The sequence below is a fragment of the Cucumis sativus genome, chromosome 3, assembly GCF_000004075.3.
Source record: "Cucumis sativus cultivar 9930 chromosome 3, Cucumber_9930_V3, whole genome shotgun sequence".
NCBI lineage: Eukaryota > Viridiplantae > Streptophyta > Magnoliopsida > Cucurbitales > Cucurbitaceae > Cucumis > Cucumis sativus.
Window position 1 is genome coordinate 15977185 of NC_026657.2, and position 17654 is coordinate 15994838.

The 17654-nt window shown below is 34.1% G+C and overlaps 1 protein-coding gene across 1 annotated transcript; it reads right to left on the reverse strand.

The window, feature by feature from the left end:
* Positions 1 to 1553: 1553 nt before the first annotated feature.
* Positions 1554 to 3250, reverse strand: LOC101203334 (WD repeat-containing protein LWD1). The gene has a single exon (XM_004145576.3). It carries the CDS (start codon positions 3045 to 3047, stop codon positions 2007 to 2009), a length of 1041 nt encoding a protein of 346 aa, XP_004145624.1. The 5' UTR covers positions 3048 to 3250; the 3' UTR covers positions 1554 to 2006.
* Positions 3251 to 17654: the final 14404 nt, after the last annotated feature.

The following is a 17654-nucleotide window of genomic DNA, read 5'->3' on the forward strand; positions in this document are numbered from 1 at the left end:
ATAGTTAAGGCCATCTGCATTATTCTTTCAAATTGATCGATGCACATTACAGAGCCCGATTTTTTTTACTTTTAAATGTACTCCTTATCTTCTATTTCCCTTCAAAATTATATATAATAATAATAAAACAGAAAAAGAAAAAGAAAAGAAGCTTGTATTCCATTCTGGCTATATTGCTACTAATTCCAGAAAAAGAAACAAAACAAAAAAATCTGTAGGGATAAAAAAACATTTACCCCTACAAGCTTTATCTATGAAACAAATAGATGCAATCTTCTTGAAGGTGAAACATGTACTAAGGTGCAGAAGATCTAAAGACAAGGCTAAACCTGGGTTAGGTATGATTGGGATGGCGCACAATACCTAATACCTTAGAAAATAATATCAATTTAAATATAAAGCTAAAATATTCAATTCACGTGTATTGACTTCAAAGATAGAGAAAAGTCATAAGCAATAAAGATTCCTTGTCTTTCATCATAATAAAACGTTAATTTTACATAGCTAAGTAATAAAATTTGAAGGAAAGGGCTAACCTGCTTGGATTCTAATTTCTGAATCATATTTCAGAGTAGGACTAGGATCTGGGAATAAGAACAGAAAACGAAGTCCACATACGACCCTTTTCTTTAAGGAATATTAGTTACGAAAGAAAAATCTGAGAAGTACACACTACCAATGGGGAATTGAAGAGAATGTTTAGGGTAGATATGAAAGATTTTGGGTGAAGTGGAGGAATGGGGAAGTGAGGGAGACTTGTGCAGATGGTTCTTCGTTGGTGATATCCGATAGGTTGATCTCGATACACAAAAGACTCAAGAGTAATGATGCCCACAGAACAGTCCTCATTTTTGTTTTTCAATTATAAGACCTTCTACATTAAAGCATATAAAAGTAAGTTCTGTGGAAGAAAATGCCTAGGAACACCTGATTCAGAGGCATGAGACACTTAAAGCGTCATGCCTTTGTGATCATCTCGCTTCAGGCAAATAAGGTGAATAATGGCATATCGCACACCTGCATGCTTTTCCTCAACATTCTTGATAAACTTACATGGCATATTACTCAATGAATTGGTTGCAAGAATTTAGATGAGAAAATAAAAACAGGTTACCAAAGAGAAAGAAAACTTGAAATTTCAACTGTTTTCTAAGAATTTTGGGGAGAAATTGGAAGCTTTACTCTTTTAGATAACTTTTGTCCTCTATATTTCTGTCAGTTTACTAGGTACTAGTACTAAGTCATGTAAGTTAATTATCAGCCAATTTTAACATGCACCAACTATGAGGTCATGTAGTTCAATCAACGGGTTTAATTCTCATTATATTCTCCTCCATTCGAGAACAGAACAGTAGGTTCGCACACTTCAAATCAAGCAGAAATCCCTTTTAGCTTTCATTCTTGAGAAATGAGAATGGGAGTTCTCCAATTTCAAAAAACAGAAAGTTGAGTAACTGAGGAACGCACTATCAAGAATAAAACTAACTTCGAGTGTTAAATCAACTTTCAAGAACTTTCAATTTAAAGAAAACAAAACAAAATTTAGAAATCTGTACGTTGAATCATCATGTCATTAAAGGAATGAATCATTCTATAGATGGTAACTTGCTACATACAGAGAGGTCCATCTACAAAGCCCTGTAAAGAAAACTAAAGTATGCATCATTTGAAGGTTCTGTAGGTATTAAAGGATGGCTTGTTGACATTAACTAGACAACGAAGTTACACATGATGGTTCTCAGACATGACTACCTGTGTAGGTGAAGAAACAAAGCTAAGTGTTGCTGCATATACAAAAAGGAAATTCGGTTAAAAGAATAGAGTGCAAACAGCTACAGATAAAGTAGGGCTACATCAACCATTCGGCATTCTAAGAGCAGGGATGGACAACAATTAGCAGCGTGACCAAAGTGTTGTTGCGAAAAGAAAACGAAGGAACATGCCAGAACAACTAAGATCCCATATGTGTTACTACTTGAAAAGTTACATGGTATCACTCACATGCATCATACCCTCAGAATCTGAAGCTTAGTCGAAAAGGCAATCGCAACCCAGTCCGGCTGGGAAGATGACCATTGCAGCTGCTCAATTTCTGCTCCAGCTGTATAGGCAAGAATGGGATCAAGCCCACCTTCGACAGGTTGCCCCATGGACGACAAATCCCAAATCAAGGCCTGAGAATCATCCCCTGCAGTACAGATGTGGCAAGAGCTGTGCGGAGCCCAAGCAATGGCGTTGACACTAGCTTGGTGTCTCTGTAACTCGACGACGGGAAGCGTGGGGAAGCGAATGTCAAGCACGACAACTTTGGCGCTGTCCATGATGATTGTGGCCATATATCTCGGGTCCTGCTTGTTCCAGCCTAATCGAACCAAGGGAGTGTCAGGCTCGGAGCTCTCGTAGATAATGGTAGAGTGCTCCTTATCGCGCAAATCGAAGACCCGGACAGAACCATCGGCGGAAACGGAAGCAAATACGCCAACACCGCCCCAAGCAATGTCGTAGACTTCCTTATCATGAGCGATGAGTTGGGTGTCAACAGTTTCCCGCTCAATATCCCAAATAGTGCAAGTAGTATCGATACTGGAAGTCCCAATACGCTTAGGTTCAGCATCATTCCAGTCAAAGGAGGTAAGAGGGCCACAGAACTCGCTGTTCTTGTTGCCATTAAGAAGACTCTTGAGCTCAACAGAAGAAGGATCATCAGAGATACGCCAAACGCGGAGAAAGTCGCTGGAAGTGGCGAGAAGATCGGGGCGTTGGCACTCCTTGTCGGGGATGAAGATGGTCTTAGTAGGAGGGTAAGGATGTTCGAAGGAGAGATTAGGGTCGGAGCGGATCTCGCCGCTGGAGTCATCAAGCTGGACAATCTCGACACGATTGGGATACTGCTCGAGGAGGCTAGCAATGGCGAGACGGTACTTCTTGTCACGGCGGACGCTCCAGTTCATGGCGTAGATGTGCCATGGGGCTTCATAGGTGTAGATCTCAGAGCGCTTCTGCTGCTCGTCGGAAGCATCTTGATTGGGATCGCTGCTTGCACCCATCGGAATTCTATGTGGAAATGTATTCTTGTGTCAATGAATGCAAGGTGAAGGCAAGGCAAGGAAAGGAAAGGAAGAAGTCAATCCAGTTGAATTGGGTGCGATTGATGAATTGGGAGCAGGCAGGAACTTTGGTTAACCCTCCTTGTCCTTGTCCCTATCATCCGTATAAGAAAAAAGAAAAACCATTTATGCAATATCCAATAACCAATATCCACCTATATTATTTATGCAACATCTTCCCATTTCCCACATAATATCCATTTCTCTTTTCTTTTTTCTAATTCTAGCCCCGGACATTTTGGTGTATTCCAATTGAAACCTTTGTTGGTAACCATTTAACTTTTTTTTTCTTTTCCTCTCATTTTTTATAAACATCTCTCTCTTTCATTCATATAGAAATTCTTACTATTACCAAACTGTGTTTGGCTAGTGGTAGTTTTTTCTTAGAGCAAGGAGAAGAGGATGATTATGAGAGTGTGGGGAAAGTAGTGAAGAGGGAAAGGGAAAAATAGATTTGTATATTTCTTTTTTGTTTTTTTTTTTTATAAAAAAGTTAAATTCAAAACTAAATTTCTTTTATAAAAATAAATAAGTAAATCTAACATAAAAAATAAAAAATAAAGGACAAAATACATATCTATAACTTGCCCCTTTGTCTATCATGAAAATATTTAAAGGTGGACGAAGGAAATAGATAAGGTGTTTGATCCAGTTTTTTTTATTTTTTAAGAGAGAAGAAAAACTCTCAAATGAGCACAGATATCAACCTTAGCTTTAGGGCTAAGTTTGATAAATAATGAACCTAATAGTTGAGGCTCGATTTAACCAAAGTTGAAAAGACATCAACCTTAGCTGCAGGAGTAGGTTTGATAAATAAATGACCTGATAGACAAGTTTTGGCCTCAGTTTCAGATCTGAGCTTCATTTAACCAAATTTGAAAAGATATCAACCTTAACTCAAGGGCTAGGTTTGATAAAAAAAAAATGCATTCATCCTACTTTTGGACTGGGTTAATGTGAAAATTAAATATTATGTTTTTCAAAGAAATAAATAGTTGAGTACTCCATTTTACCAATCCTATTAACAACTTATCAGCATGGTCGGATAGAATAAGACATATGTATCATGAGAGCTTTTTAAGATACCAAATTTGTCACTCTTTGTATCAAGCCAACGAATCAAAACTGCGAAAGACTGCACTATATTTAAAGACCCAATATTTTTTAGTCTTAGACTTCACAAAACGTGAATTCTTTTAGGATGTAGACTTTCAATTGTGACAACTCACAATCGTAGCAAAATTTGTCTGGACTTGTAGATACTTATATTTCCTTAAGTTTTAACAAAAGAAAATCATAACTTTTACTTGGTTTGCCAATACAATAAGTTGAGTTGAATCCTTGTTAATTAACAACAGATAGAATAATAGGCTGATGGATAATAGATGTTTACTATAATTTGATAACGTTTTAGAAAGGTTAAAAGAAAGAATTGACAAATAAACATATGTTTGATAAATATAATAAGAAACGACAAAAAGAACAAGATAACAACTATGCTTGAAAAAAGAGTACAAAGAGAGAAGGTAAGGAAAAGTTTACAGATGTGGAAATAACTTTCTAAGAACTAATTGTAAGTTTCTTAGAAAAACCTCTGACCTCTTTCAACACTACGAAACCTTCTCAGAAAATGCCTCGTACATAAAATCTTCAAACATAATATGAATTCACAGTATTTTTTAACTCAACGCAATACATATTGGTTAAAAGCAAAGCTCCACCTGAAAAAAACTTTTTTCACTACGAACGAACCTTCATAATTATGAGTTCATTTTCTTTGACGATCCCTTTCAAAAAGAAGTATCCTTTTTAACACCAAATATCCTTCTCAAAATCTTCGAGGATGCACTTTCTTATTTTATTCTCGCATTAGTCTTTTCTTTGGTAAAGTTGTTCATGACTTAATGCTGCTATAATGACAAATCAACTCTTTCTTGATAAACTTGAGCATTACTACTCCTGTAACATTGTAATAAAATGTCTCATTTATCCATTTAGTGAAGTAATCAATGGCCACGAGAATAAAGCGATGATCATTTGAGGCTTTAGGAATATCAATGGGTCCAATAACATTCATTCCCCACAAAAAAAATGGTCAGGATGCTGACAAGACATGAAATGGAGATTCTGCTGCGTGGATCTTATCCATATGAATTTGACATTTTTTACAGACTGATACCATCGTTGTCCAGTAATAATCAGATCTAAGTATTTGTCTAGCCATATATGTCCATTAGCATGTATTCCACATATTTCTTCAAGAATTTCTGTCATAATTTGTTTTGCTTCTTCCCTATCAACACCGAATGAGCACCATATCATGGTTTCTTTTATAAATAACTTCACCACTTAAGAAAAAGTTCATGGCTAAGCTTCTTATTGTGTGTCTGTCATTCCATGAAGCTCCATATGGATATTCTCTACACTTTATGTACAACTTAATGTCAAAATATCATAGCTTATGATCATTTTCAATATTCATGTAATATGTCGGTGCATCCGACTTTGTAATTTAGATTAGATAAAGTTCACACTCAAGATTAAGATCAACCAACACTGTCAGGGTGGCTAATGCATCTGTTATTCGATTGTCCTCCCTATGGACATGGTCAAATGAAATTTTCTCAAAATTTAAAGATAATTTTGTAACTTAATGCCTGTAAAGCACCAATTTAGCATCTCTTATTTCCCATTCTTCCTTGACTTGATGTATTATTAGCATTGAGTCACCCAAACTTTCAATTTTTTAATACTCACGCTGCATGCTGCTTGAAGTCTCATAATGCAGGTTTCATATTCAATGATATTGTGAGTGCAATCAAAATGTAACTTGGCCATTAGGGGGAAGACTTTTCCTTCTGGAGAAATTAGTACAACTCCAATCCCTTGTCTCAAACTCATTTCAGGCACCGTTAAAAAGCATAATTCATATCTTATGACCTGTAGCATCCTTTTAAACTAAAAATATGTTTCATCTGGAAAATCAACCCCTATAGACTCGTAATCTGCTACTGGTTGGGCAACTAAATGATTAGCAAGTACACTTCATTTTATTGCTTTTTTAGTAACATAAACAATATCATACTCCGACAACAAAACTTGTCATTTTGCAATCCTCCCAGATGATGATGGTTTCTCAAAAATGTATTTTATTGGATCTATTTTTCAAATAAGTCATGTTGTATGGTATTGTCACACCACAAATCGTACTATCAATGAAAATGTCGAAGTAGTAGGAATAGGATGTGAGTTTGGTACAACTTTGAAAGTTTCTTATCGCAAAATATTATTCTTAACTCCTTTTATATTATCAACAAAAATTAAAACGCAACAGTGGTTAACCTAAACGGCAAGTATAATAAATATCTACCAAAACGTTTATTAATAACAAGCTTTTGATACATAATTACAACACTTTGATCAAACAACCAATGCTTTATTTTCAAAACGTCTAGAGTCATCTCGCTGCAAATTGATCCTTCAACCTTCTTCTTTACTTGGCCTAAACGTTTGATCCTAAAAGATAAATTTTTGAAAGAATGTCTAAAAGACTAAGGTTTTATGAAATCCTTTTCGCAATAGCTTTTCATAAACATCATTTTGCACAAATAATATCAAATAATTTCATCTCACATAAACTTTTTTTTATGCTTAACATATTCAAAACATAACAATTCCACAGAAACACACATTAGTTAACATTCATTCCTTTCACCAAGGATCCTGAATCGTTCTCTACGCTTGGTCTCATTACCTCGCGTTTGACTACTATATCAACAGCATCCGAGAACATACAGACTCGTCCTTGTTACTCAAGTCGCTAAGCTTTATACGCTTCTTGCAACGCATAAGCCAACTTCTTATCACCATGTGGTTCGTACACCCCATGGCGGCCTTGACTCTTTATGTGCACATAAAAGTTAGCATCATCTCAAGTAATTAACTAATTGTTTGAAAACCATTTCATAGCATGGAAATCATAATCAATATCAAATCAAGCTTTAACATGATTTTTATAATGCTAGAACACACAAACTTTTCTTAGAAATCTCTTTTTAAAACATTCTCATTTGAAATCATTTTTCAAAATAATAAAGTGGAACCACAAAACACTTAAGAAGAAAACCACTTACCACACTTTAACAAAAATTCTCCTATTTCTTCTCTTCCCGTGAAGAGAGAAGAGACATTTTCTTAATCTTACACGTTAACCCTTGTCGAATCAGACTTAACATTCTCATACAATAAGTAAATAAAATAAAAAATAAAGGACAAACTATAGATCTACATAAACAATTTAGATGTTAACATGCAATACTACCTAGGGGTGAAAAAACCTGAATCAAACCAAGCTTCAGTTCGGGTTAGATCGGGCTGCAAAGATAATATTACTGAACCAAACCGAATTGAACTAGGTCGGTTCGATTCAGGGGTAAATGTTAGGTTAAAAATTGAAATTATTTTACTTGCCTTTCACTCGATACTCTTTCTCCTTCCGTTCTTTTCAAACACTATTCGTGTTGGACTCCTCCCTTATGTTCGTCTTTGACTCTTCTCTTTCGTGACTCAGTCTTCTACTTTAGATATCCTTCCGTCGAAGTTCACGACCATTCTTCGTTCGCCAGTCATTCTTCCTTCGTCGATCATTCTTTGTTCGTTGTTGTTTGTGGGAATTTTTTTTCGTTCGTTGTTCATCTCCCAAAATCCCTATTGGGTTCTCTTCACTCAAAAAAACGGCTATTTTTTTTTTTTTAAGAAATTAAGTTAGAGTTTCTATTATGGTGGAATGGGTATATTTCTGTGTTTCTGAATGAGTGTATTGATGATGATTATTGACCTCTAAATTTATAGCCATTGATCCTTCATTTCCTCTTCCTCCTGTTGCTGCTATTCCATTATTATTACTTGCATTTGTATGAAAAATATTGGCCTCACTAACACATCCATCCATAATCACTTTCTCTGCAAAACTAATAGGACTTTGATATCTTAAAGCTTAAATGAACATAGAACTACACGAGTATCAAGCATCAAGTATAACATTCACAAGGTCCTTACTCCATTGAATTCAGCAAGAGAAAAAAAATTGTGAATACTCATTGTATGAGAATGCAATATTGAATCAGATGACACCAAGCATGCAGATAAAGTTCAACAAGTATTGAGATATAACTACAAGTGAGAAGACCAATTTGTTATTATACGTTTTTGTAGTTCTTGAACCTAGGTACAAGTTCGCTTATGTGAATTATTGTTTTAAAGAATTTTTGGAGAAAGATTGTGCAAAAAAAATGGACAAATAAGGTTGAGGAAGCATTTCTTCGATTGTGTGATGATTATTATATGAGAATGTCAATATCAAAAGAAAAATATTCACACACAATCATGTACTCCTATCGAAGGATTTGACTTTCAAAGTCAAAGTGAAATACCTTCTATTTCATCTAGTGAATCTTATAAGGCACGTGCTGTTGTTCATGATAAATTTAAACAAAACAACAAAATATGTGTAGATGATGCTAAAACAAAGGTGACTCGTTATCTAGATGAGGCTCGCATAAAAGATGAATATTTAGATTTGTTAAATTGGTGGAAGATGAATTTCTTTCGATTTAAGATCATTAGCCAAGTAGCCAGGAACATCTACAATATTCATATATCAACTGTGTCTTCTGAGTCAACCTTTAGCATTCGAGGACGGGTGTTAGATTCTTTTCGAAGTTCATTAACTCCTCAAACTACTGCGACACTCATTTGTCACTACAAGAAATAAGAGTTTTCCCAACGTAGCAATACGTCGTCGAAAACCCTTACCAACGTCGGGGAAGGTTATTGCGACGTCGCAGATGACATCGGCAGACACGTTGGGGATACTTTCCCAGAGTAGCTCACATCAATGACGGGAAAAATTTTCCCAACGCACGCTGCAACATGTTGCAGATGGCTTTCGCAACGCTATGTCACGGAAGGCTTTAAATATATTTTTTAATTATTTATTTTATTTACATATGAAAAGTAACCCACTAAATTCTTCCATTATTTAGTTTATTTCCAAGTGATTAATCGTTTTTAGAGAATGAAATTGGATAGAAAACGGACGAAAATTAGCGATTCATAGAAGAGAAAGAGAGAAAGTACAAGGAATGAGAGAGGGAGATGAGCGATTTGGAGAAGGAAAACATGGAGAAAGTAGAGGGAATGAGAGATAGAGAGTGAGGAATAGTAACAAAGGAGAAAGAGGGGGACAAGGACACTTCCGACAGCGGCAATGGTGACGGAAAAGACAGACGGACGGCAGCACAAATCTCCTCCTCTCCCTCTCTCTCAATCGATTTTCTTTTCCTTTCGTTTTGCAATCAATTTTGTGTTGAATGGGGAAAAATAGAGTGGACTTTCCCCGACGTCTTTGAACATTTCGAGGAAGGACACATTCCCCGACGTCGAGTAACCCCAATGTTGTAGAAAGGTTAAATAATGAATTAATCATTTAAACATTTCCCTACGTGCACCTGCCACACGTCACGGAAAGGTGACCATTGTCACTTCAATATGTACACTTAAATTTGCAACTTTTTGCGACGTCTGGTACTTGTACGTCGCGGAAAGTAAAGATATTAAATTCAATTTTAAACTTTTCGCGACGTTTGATTCTTGTGCATCGTGAAAAGTAAAGATATTAAATTTTATTTTAAAATTTATGCGACGTCTTAATGTTGTGCGTCGTGAAAAGTGAATATATTAAATTTAATATATTCACTTTCCGCGACATCTGGTACTTGTGCGTCGCGGAAAGTAAATGTATTAATTTTAATTTTAAACTTTCAGCGACGTTTGGTTCTTGTGCGTCGCGGAAAGTGAACGCATTAAATTTAATTTTTAGACTTTCTGTGACGTCTTGTTCCTCACTTTTTGCGACGTACCATTGTGTGCGTCGGCGAAAGGTGATCAACAGCGACGCACCTTTCACCGGCGAAAGGTGATCAACAGCGTCACAATTGTTTCGATTTCTTGTAGTGTGTGCTCAAAATTGAATTCAATCTAAAAATTTGGACGACATGATGTGAGAAATTGATAGGGCTGAAGAAATTGACGAATGTAATATTCTTTTCGAAGTAAGCATTTAAAATTTTAAATTATCTCATTAAGCTAATAGTTTGTCATTTTGATCTAGAATTTATAAACATTGGAAAGAAGATGGAATCTACATTTGAGAATCTAAATCATGACTCTATGGTCTAAATCCCTACTCCTAAATCTTTATTTACATTTTTTTTTTGTTTTAAATTGTTAACTTGTTAAATATTGAATCTTGTTTTTTTAGAATCTTGAAGCACAATGATGGAAGCACTTTGGGTTGAAGAATCAATGGAGGATAGTGGAAGCACTGTTTTATACTCTTTTGTTTCTCTGTATTTTATAACCATTTCACTTCCCAAATCAATGGAAGCACTTTGGTGGTTTTGCATGAAGAAAAAAACGGTCACTTGTTTATGAACTGGTCTTTTGTTTGAAACACTTAGTTAGAAAGTATAGGACTTAATTATTTGTAATTTGCATAATGTAATTTTCTTATTGAGAAGAAGAAGAAGATGTTTATAATGTAATTTGCTTCAAATTAGGAGAAAATTTGGGATAATAAAAGAACGAGAGAATGAATGAAAGAAAGATGGAAAAAAATCGACCTCGCCCAATTATAGGTCGGGTCGGGTCAATTCCATCATACGGCTATCTATACATTTTAGGTCAGGTTGGGTTTAAAGGAAAATCGACTCGATCCAGTCCAATTACACCCCAATACTACCCTTAATAAAACAAGATTAGAGTTAAAAGAAGTTTATACCTCTGTAGCTTCTTGTTCCTCGACATCTCCTCACAAACTCGAACCGGAGACTACCACTAGAATTTATCTGTTATTCTCTGAACTTAAAACCAGGTTGTGGGACCCGTTAAGTGAAGGAAAAAGGGAGAGAGATGGAAAATTGAGGTGGAAGAATAAGTTTGGGATTTGGGAGAAAAATAATTTTGGGAGAATTTTTGTAATTTAAAAATATAAATTTTGGCCAAAAAGTCTTTAACAATATGGAAAAATAACCTATGTATTTTCTAATTACATGCAAAATTGCAAGTAATTAGTTGGCCAAATCTCAACACCTAACATTTCACTAACCATTAGTGGAACTTAGTGGGCTATGTATCAACATCTTATATAGCCACTTATCTCATCAAGTGTTAGTGGAATTATCCAACAAAATGTTGAATTTTCCTACTAACTTTAGTCCAAGTGCAATAAAGTCATTTGATCATTCAAGTTAAAGTCAAATTTGACTTTTACTTTAATCTTTTCAAGTCAAAAGTCAACATTTTGACTTTTCACCATTTTATTCATCTTAACTAATTTTGGCCTCCCGAGCATAAATCCACATTCATTTTTTTGAAATTCAAATCATATTTGAATATAAAGTCACTCAAAGTTTGACTTTTCAAAGTCAAATAACATTTTGACTTTTTACAACTTTGACCATTTTTATCAATTATGAGCTTTCAAATATGAATTTATATTTATATTTTTAATATTTAAATCACATTTAAACACAAATCTCTATCTCAAACTTATAACTGACGGCTATATATACATCAGTTTCTCTCTCTTTACCTGATTCGAACCATTTGAATTATTCCAACATAATGTTTTAAGTTAATTCCATATGAGCTACCAGATGAACCTAATTGACCTATAGATTATGTGCTCCAACAATCTGAGATCAACTGCCTAAACTCTTCTAGATGAGCTAAACAACATTTGTTAACTAACAAGTCATTCCACTAAAGTCTCGCAGCTGCACTCTCCTCACTATAGATATATTTGTGTCCATTTGATATAACCATGATCAATAAGTTAATCATTTACAAGTTGTTCACAACCTCGACTGGGTCAAAATATCATTTTACCCCTTAAGTCTCACTAATCCACTAATGAACAATTTGTTTAAGGTCCAACATAAACCCGATTCTTCTCGGGCCAATGAAAAGGTGGGACACTTTGTTCAAGACTTGGATTCAGTTCTTAAGGGAGTAACCTATCTACTAACTCTAAAGTGGGTAGGAGTGAGAACGAAGAGAAACGGGAACGAGATAAACTTATTTTTTTTCTGTTTCCACAAATTTCTTAATTTTTTTTAGGAACGTTTCTAATTATTTTGAGAACAAGAAACAAAGAACGTTACCAAATACATTCGTTTCTTAAAAAATTAGAAACATAAATAGGAAACAGAAAACATGATTGTTACCAAACAGGTCCTAAGTGTTCACTGAGTTAGCTTTATGATCGTTACTATAATCTTGAGTATATACATATAAGTACAACGTTGCAATCACTAAACTCTTTTATATTTAATGGATTATTTTTCCTAGGAACAGTGTCCCCAAAGGTAGGTGTTGTATCACCAAACTTGGTTATCAACTCTTGTGTGTTACTATTATTTCTTTTTTTGTTACTTTTACTATTATTTTTGTACTTGCTATATCACTTTTTGTAGCAGCTCAATATACATGAAAAAACCACTTTCAAAATTTCATTTTGGAATTTAAGTTAAAATTCAATTGATAGTTGTATCAGTTTAAACTATACAATTTTAAGTGTGTATCAATTTATATTGTTTAGGAGTTTGTGTTGCAATATGATTGACTTGTTTATTACTGACAAAACTTGATCGAACAACATGTTTCTGTAATATCTTTTTTGTCGTGTTTCTAACCCCCAAAAATTAAGATAATTTTGAGTTAGTTATCTCAGTTTTTTTAATTAAGTTTAATTTATTGGGCATTATTTGAAATTCATTTAGTGAGAATTATTTGGTTTTATAGAAATTGGAAAAAATAATTATATTTCTTAAAAATGATTATTTAAGAAAAAAAATTATTTTGGAAAGATGATAAAATCAACCATCTATTGAAGAATAATAAATTGGGGAAAAAATATTTACTCACAAGAACGAAAATAATTATATTTTAGAAAAATATAATTATTTGTAAAAGTATATTTATTTTGAAAAAATAGATAAAAGTTGATTGAATGAGAATTAAACTAGGAAACACAAACATTTGATTTATTTTAGAAAATAAATGATTAAGTAAAAGAAAAAGAAAGATAATATTAATAATAATAAGAGAAATTTTCATAAATATAACAAAACACCCAAATATTTACGATATATCTAACAAAATAAAAAAGCCCACAAAGTCGGTTATTTTTTTAAAAAAAGTATTCCAGATTTTTCCCTTTGCAATTTTTATTTTCCTTTTCATCGTCTTTTTCTTTTCTTTTGTATTTTTTCAAACGGTTATTTTGTTGTTTAAGAACGTATGTCAGATATAAAATATCGTGAAAAAAATTTGTTGTAGCCAAATCTAAACCATCGTACTAAAGAATCTTTAAAAAATCTTTTGTTTTGGATAGCCAAATCTAAATGATCGTGTATTAAATCTAAACGATCTTATACCAGCCAAAACTAAACTATCGTGTATCAAATCTAAACGATCTTATACTAAATCTAAACGATCTTATACCAAACCTAAACGATCGTAGTAATTATGTACCAATTGTAAATGATAGTGTACCAAAAAAATCATTTAGATTTTGCTAGACTATCCAAATTTAAACGATCAAATCTAAATGATCATGTAGCAAATGTAAACGATCATGTATCAAAAAAATTATTTAGATTTACTACCTACTAAAAAATCGTTAAAAAAATCGTTTAGATTTAGCTGTCCAAATTTAAACGATCAAATCTAAATGATTGTGTGCCACAGAATAGCTAAATCTAAATGATGTTGTACTAAATAATCTTGGGAAAAAATCGTCTCAAATCGAAACGATCAAATTTAAACGATCGTCTAGCAAAAAGTAGTCAAATCTAAACAATCGTTTACGAAATATATTACTCTTGTCAAGTGTCAATTAATCACGAAGGTATTTTTGGTATTTTTCATTGTGTGTCTGTCGACTTTTTCTGTTTTTGATGTTGTTCTATACAAAGAAAATATTTTGGTGTTTTGTTATATTTTTGAAAAGACCCCTAATAATAATGTTATTATTATTCTATTATTATATTTAAATTCCCTCATACCACGTGTGACTATTCATCTTCATCTTCTTCTTTCATTCAACCCCAGCTGAGCCTAACTCTCCTTGCCGCCACTCTCCGTCACCTTCTTCTGTTGACCTCCACCACGTGAACAGATCAACGATCACCGCTCCATGTCAATCAGACGACGTCGTTTGTCGTTGCAAGCCAAGTCGAAAACGCTTGTCTTTGCGTGTTTGTCCCCTCAAGTTCACAAGTCATCCATAATCTCCCAGCTTCGTCGTCCATCACCTCAGAGCTTCACCGTCTAACGACTCCAAGCTGCAACCGTTTGCCTCTCCATTCAAGCTTCGCCTTCAAACGTCGCAAGCCACACATGTATTCCTCCATCCCATCGTTCGCATTGAGCATTACCTTGTGAGCCTCCTTCCTCGAGCCGTGCAAGCCATTGCCTTCTTCCTTTCCTAGTCAAGCCACTGCCCACTTTTTCTTAAGCCATCTAGCCATTTGAGCCAGTATGATATTTTCTTTGGTGAGTTTTGATTGGGTTTAGGTATACCCATAAAATATTTAATTTTGGTCTAAGTATATTTAATTTTGAATTAAAGATTAGTTTTCGCTTCTTTGAATGTCTTTTTCGCAAACTGTGGTTACCTGTAGTTACTATTTTTTCCTTATTGTTTAGGACCTATTAGTAGAAAATCTTCAACGATCAACTAAGAATTAATTGTTTTAGTTAATCTCGAGGAAAAAGATTTTACTACTAGACTTTCGAATTAAAGAGTTTGCATGTGTTTATGGATTATGCATATGCTAGCTAAGATTAAGTTGTGTAAATGTTGACTCATGTTATGTGATGATTAAACATGATTTTTGGATTTCATGGTTCATGAACTGTTATGTGGACTGTTATGACGGTTGATTCATGTCATGTTATGTTGATTGTTACATGCTTTTGGACAGTGATGTGTCTGTTAACTTTGGTCATTTAGTTTTTTTACCCCACCTATATTGTGTTCTTATTTATGGGATCACTCACACGACTAGGGGTGTTCCTATAGAATCACTTGGACGATTAGGGTTGTACCTACGGATACATACATAGTTAGAGATCAGTTACACTGTACACGTGGTCACTTAGACAACTAGGAGTGTTTTGACGGGATCACTCACACGATTAGGGGTGTACCTACATATCACATACATGTTTAGGAGTGTGTACCTATGATCACTCGCACGAGTAGGTTTGTTCTTACGAGACCACTCACATGATTAAGGGTGTTTGTACAGTCTCACTCGCCCTGTGTGTACCTATGATCACTTGCACGACTAGGGGTATTCATATGGAATCACTAGCGCAATTAGAAGTGTTCTTATGATTATGTTTCTAATGGAAAGTTAACATATCACCTATCTAGTAGTGGACCCTTTACTGAGTATATTTTTATATACTCACTCTTTTCTATGATTAATATTTCAGGCAAAGATAGAGGATCTGGAAAGCTGGCAAGCGATGGAAAGGGTCCATGACATGCCATATGGGTACTTAGTTTTGCTTCCTCATCTATGTACCTATTTTTCAATATTTTGTTTTTAGGCATTTTTTATTAAAATTTATTTTATTTAAAGAATTGTTAGAACCCGCGAGTTTCGTTTTTAAATTGTTTGGTTGGTTTTGTCAATTGTATCACTAAAAAGTTCACAATTCCGACATTATGCATAACGGTGTCGAAAAACATTTAAAATTAAAAAAAATTAAAAAAATTTAAACTTTTCTCGACGCTGCTATGCATGATGTCAGGAGAAGTTTACAAAAAAAAAAAAAAAAACTTTTCTCGACGTCGTTAGTGAAACGTCAGAAAGGAAAAATGCTTTTTTAAACGTTTTACTTTGCGGCGTTGGGAATAGGTGGATTGCTCGACGACGAGGTGCGTCGGGAGATCCTATACATATTTGAGTTTTGTATTCACAGAACACAAAACTCAAATTGAAAGAAAAAGAGGAAGATGCCACGAGAGAGGGAGATCGTCTGTTCGTTGTCTTCCGCTTTGTCCGCCGCCGCAACTCCCTCCGCCTTCGTCTCTTTCGCAACTTCTTGGTTGGAGGTAATTCAAAGTTCAAAATCCTAAACATAAAACCCTTTGAATTTGTTCTTAATTTTCTTTTCTATCATTGACTTTCTTTTATTCTAAGTATCCGAACATTTCTTATTGATTTATGTTTTTGTTTATTCAATAATATGAAATGTGTTGTAATCGCTCTTTATGTTCTTGGCAACCATGGTGAGTTTAGAAGGTAAAATATGATTTTATTTTTCTTGTTGTTTACTTACTACTTAGTGTGTTTTCGTAGCTTGAATTTTTGTATATGTTTGGTTGCACACAACAGCTGTAAAAGAGGAGGAAGTTGAAGCAAACGATCAAATGGATGGTTACTCATGTAGGAAGATGATGACGATGGTAAGGTATTTTTTTAAAAAATAAAAGATATTCCGACACACGAGATATAGCGTCGGGATATCCTCTCCTAACAGTTTTTTCTCGACTTCGATCCCGACGTGAACTTATGGGTCGAGAAATCCTTTTCCGACATTTTTGCTATTTCTCTCGACGCACGACGCTTTTGTGCGTCGAGAAATCCCCATTTTCTTGTAGTGTATGTCTTTCGAACACTTATTTGATATTAATTTTATAAAAAAAATTAGTTTTCCTCCTTTCAAGGAAGTCTTATGATATTTATCTTTTGAGTAATGATCTATTTAAAAGTTTGGGTCGCCCTTAGATTTGTTTCTTATATGTTGTTATGTGTTGTGTCTATTTGTCGGTATCTCCTTATCCTCTGCAACAAGTCTAATTTATATGCTAATACATTTTTAATGACATTAACTTGAAGATGACAAATTTTGTAGAAGATTATTTTCATTATTTGTCAACAGGAGTTTTCAAATTGTTTTGTTTTTCCCTTACAGAGTTGATTTATATCTTCGCAAAGTTTGTGTGCGTGGGTGTATTTATTTATTTATGGATAAAAGATTCTTGAGAACAACTTAGTTCCAGCCATATCGTTGAAAACTGAGATTTCTACTTAGGAATTGTCCAAACACATGCAAAACACATAGAAAAAGGCAAAAAGCAAATTTAAAAATATATAGAGAAGATTGAAATCCCACATTTTAACCAACCGACGTTGGTCTAAGAATAGTTTATGAAATTGTTGCCTTTAAATGTGCATTCTAAAACTATCCCACCAACTAACCAATTGCCATACATTCTCATTTTACAAAATTAACCTAATAAATTTGAATTAATTTAAAAATTAAATATTACAATTTAGCACAAATGATCTATCATATCTCTAAACATTTTATTCACATATATGTATAAAGCTTTAAACTAAAGGAGCATGGTAGATGAACAAATAATTTATGAGAGTTTAATGATTTGAATTGAAAAAATTATTA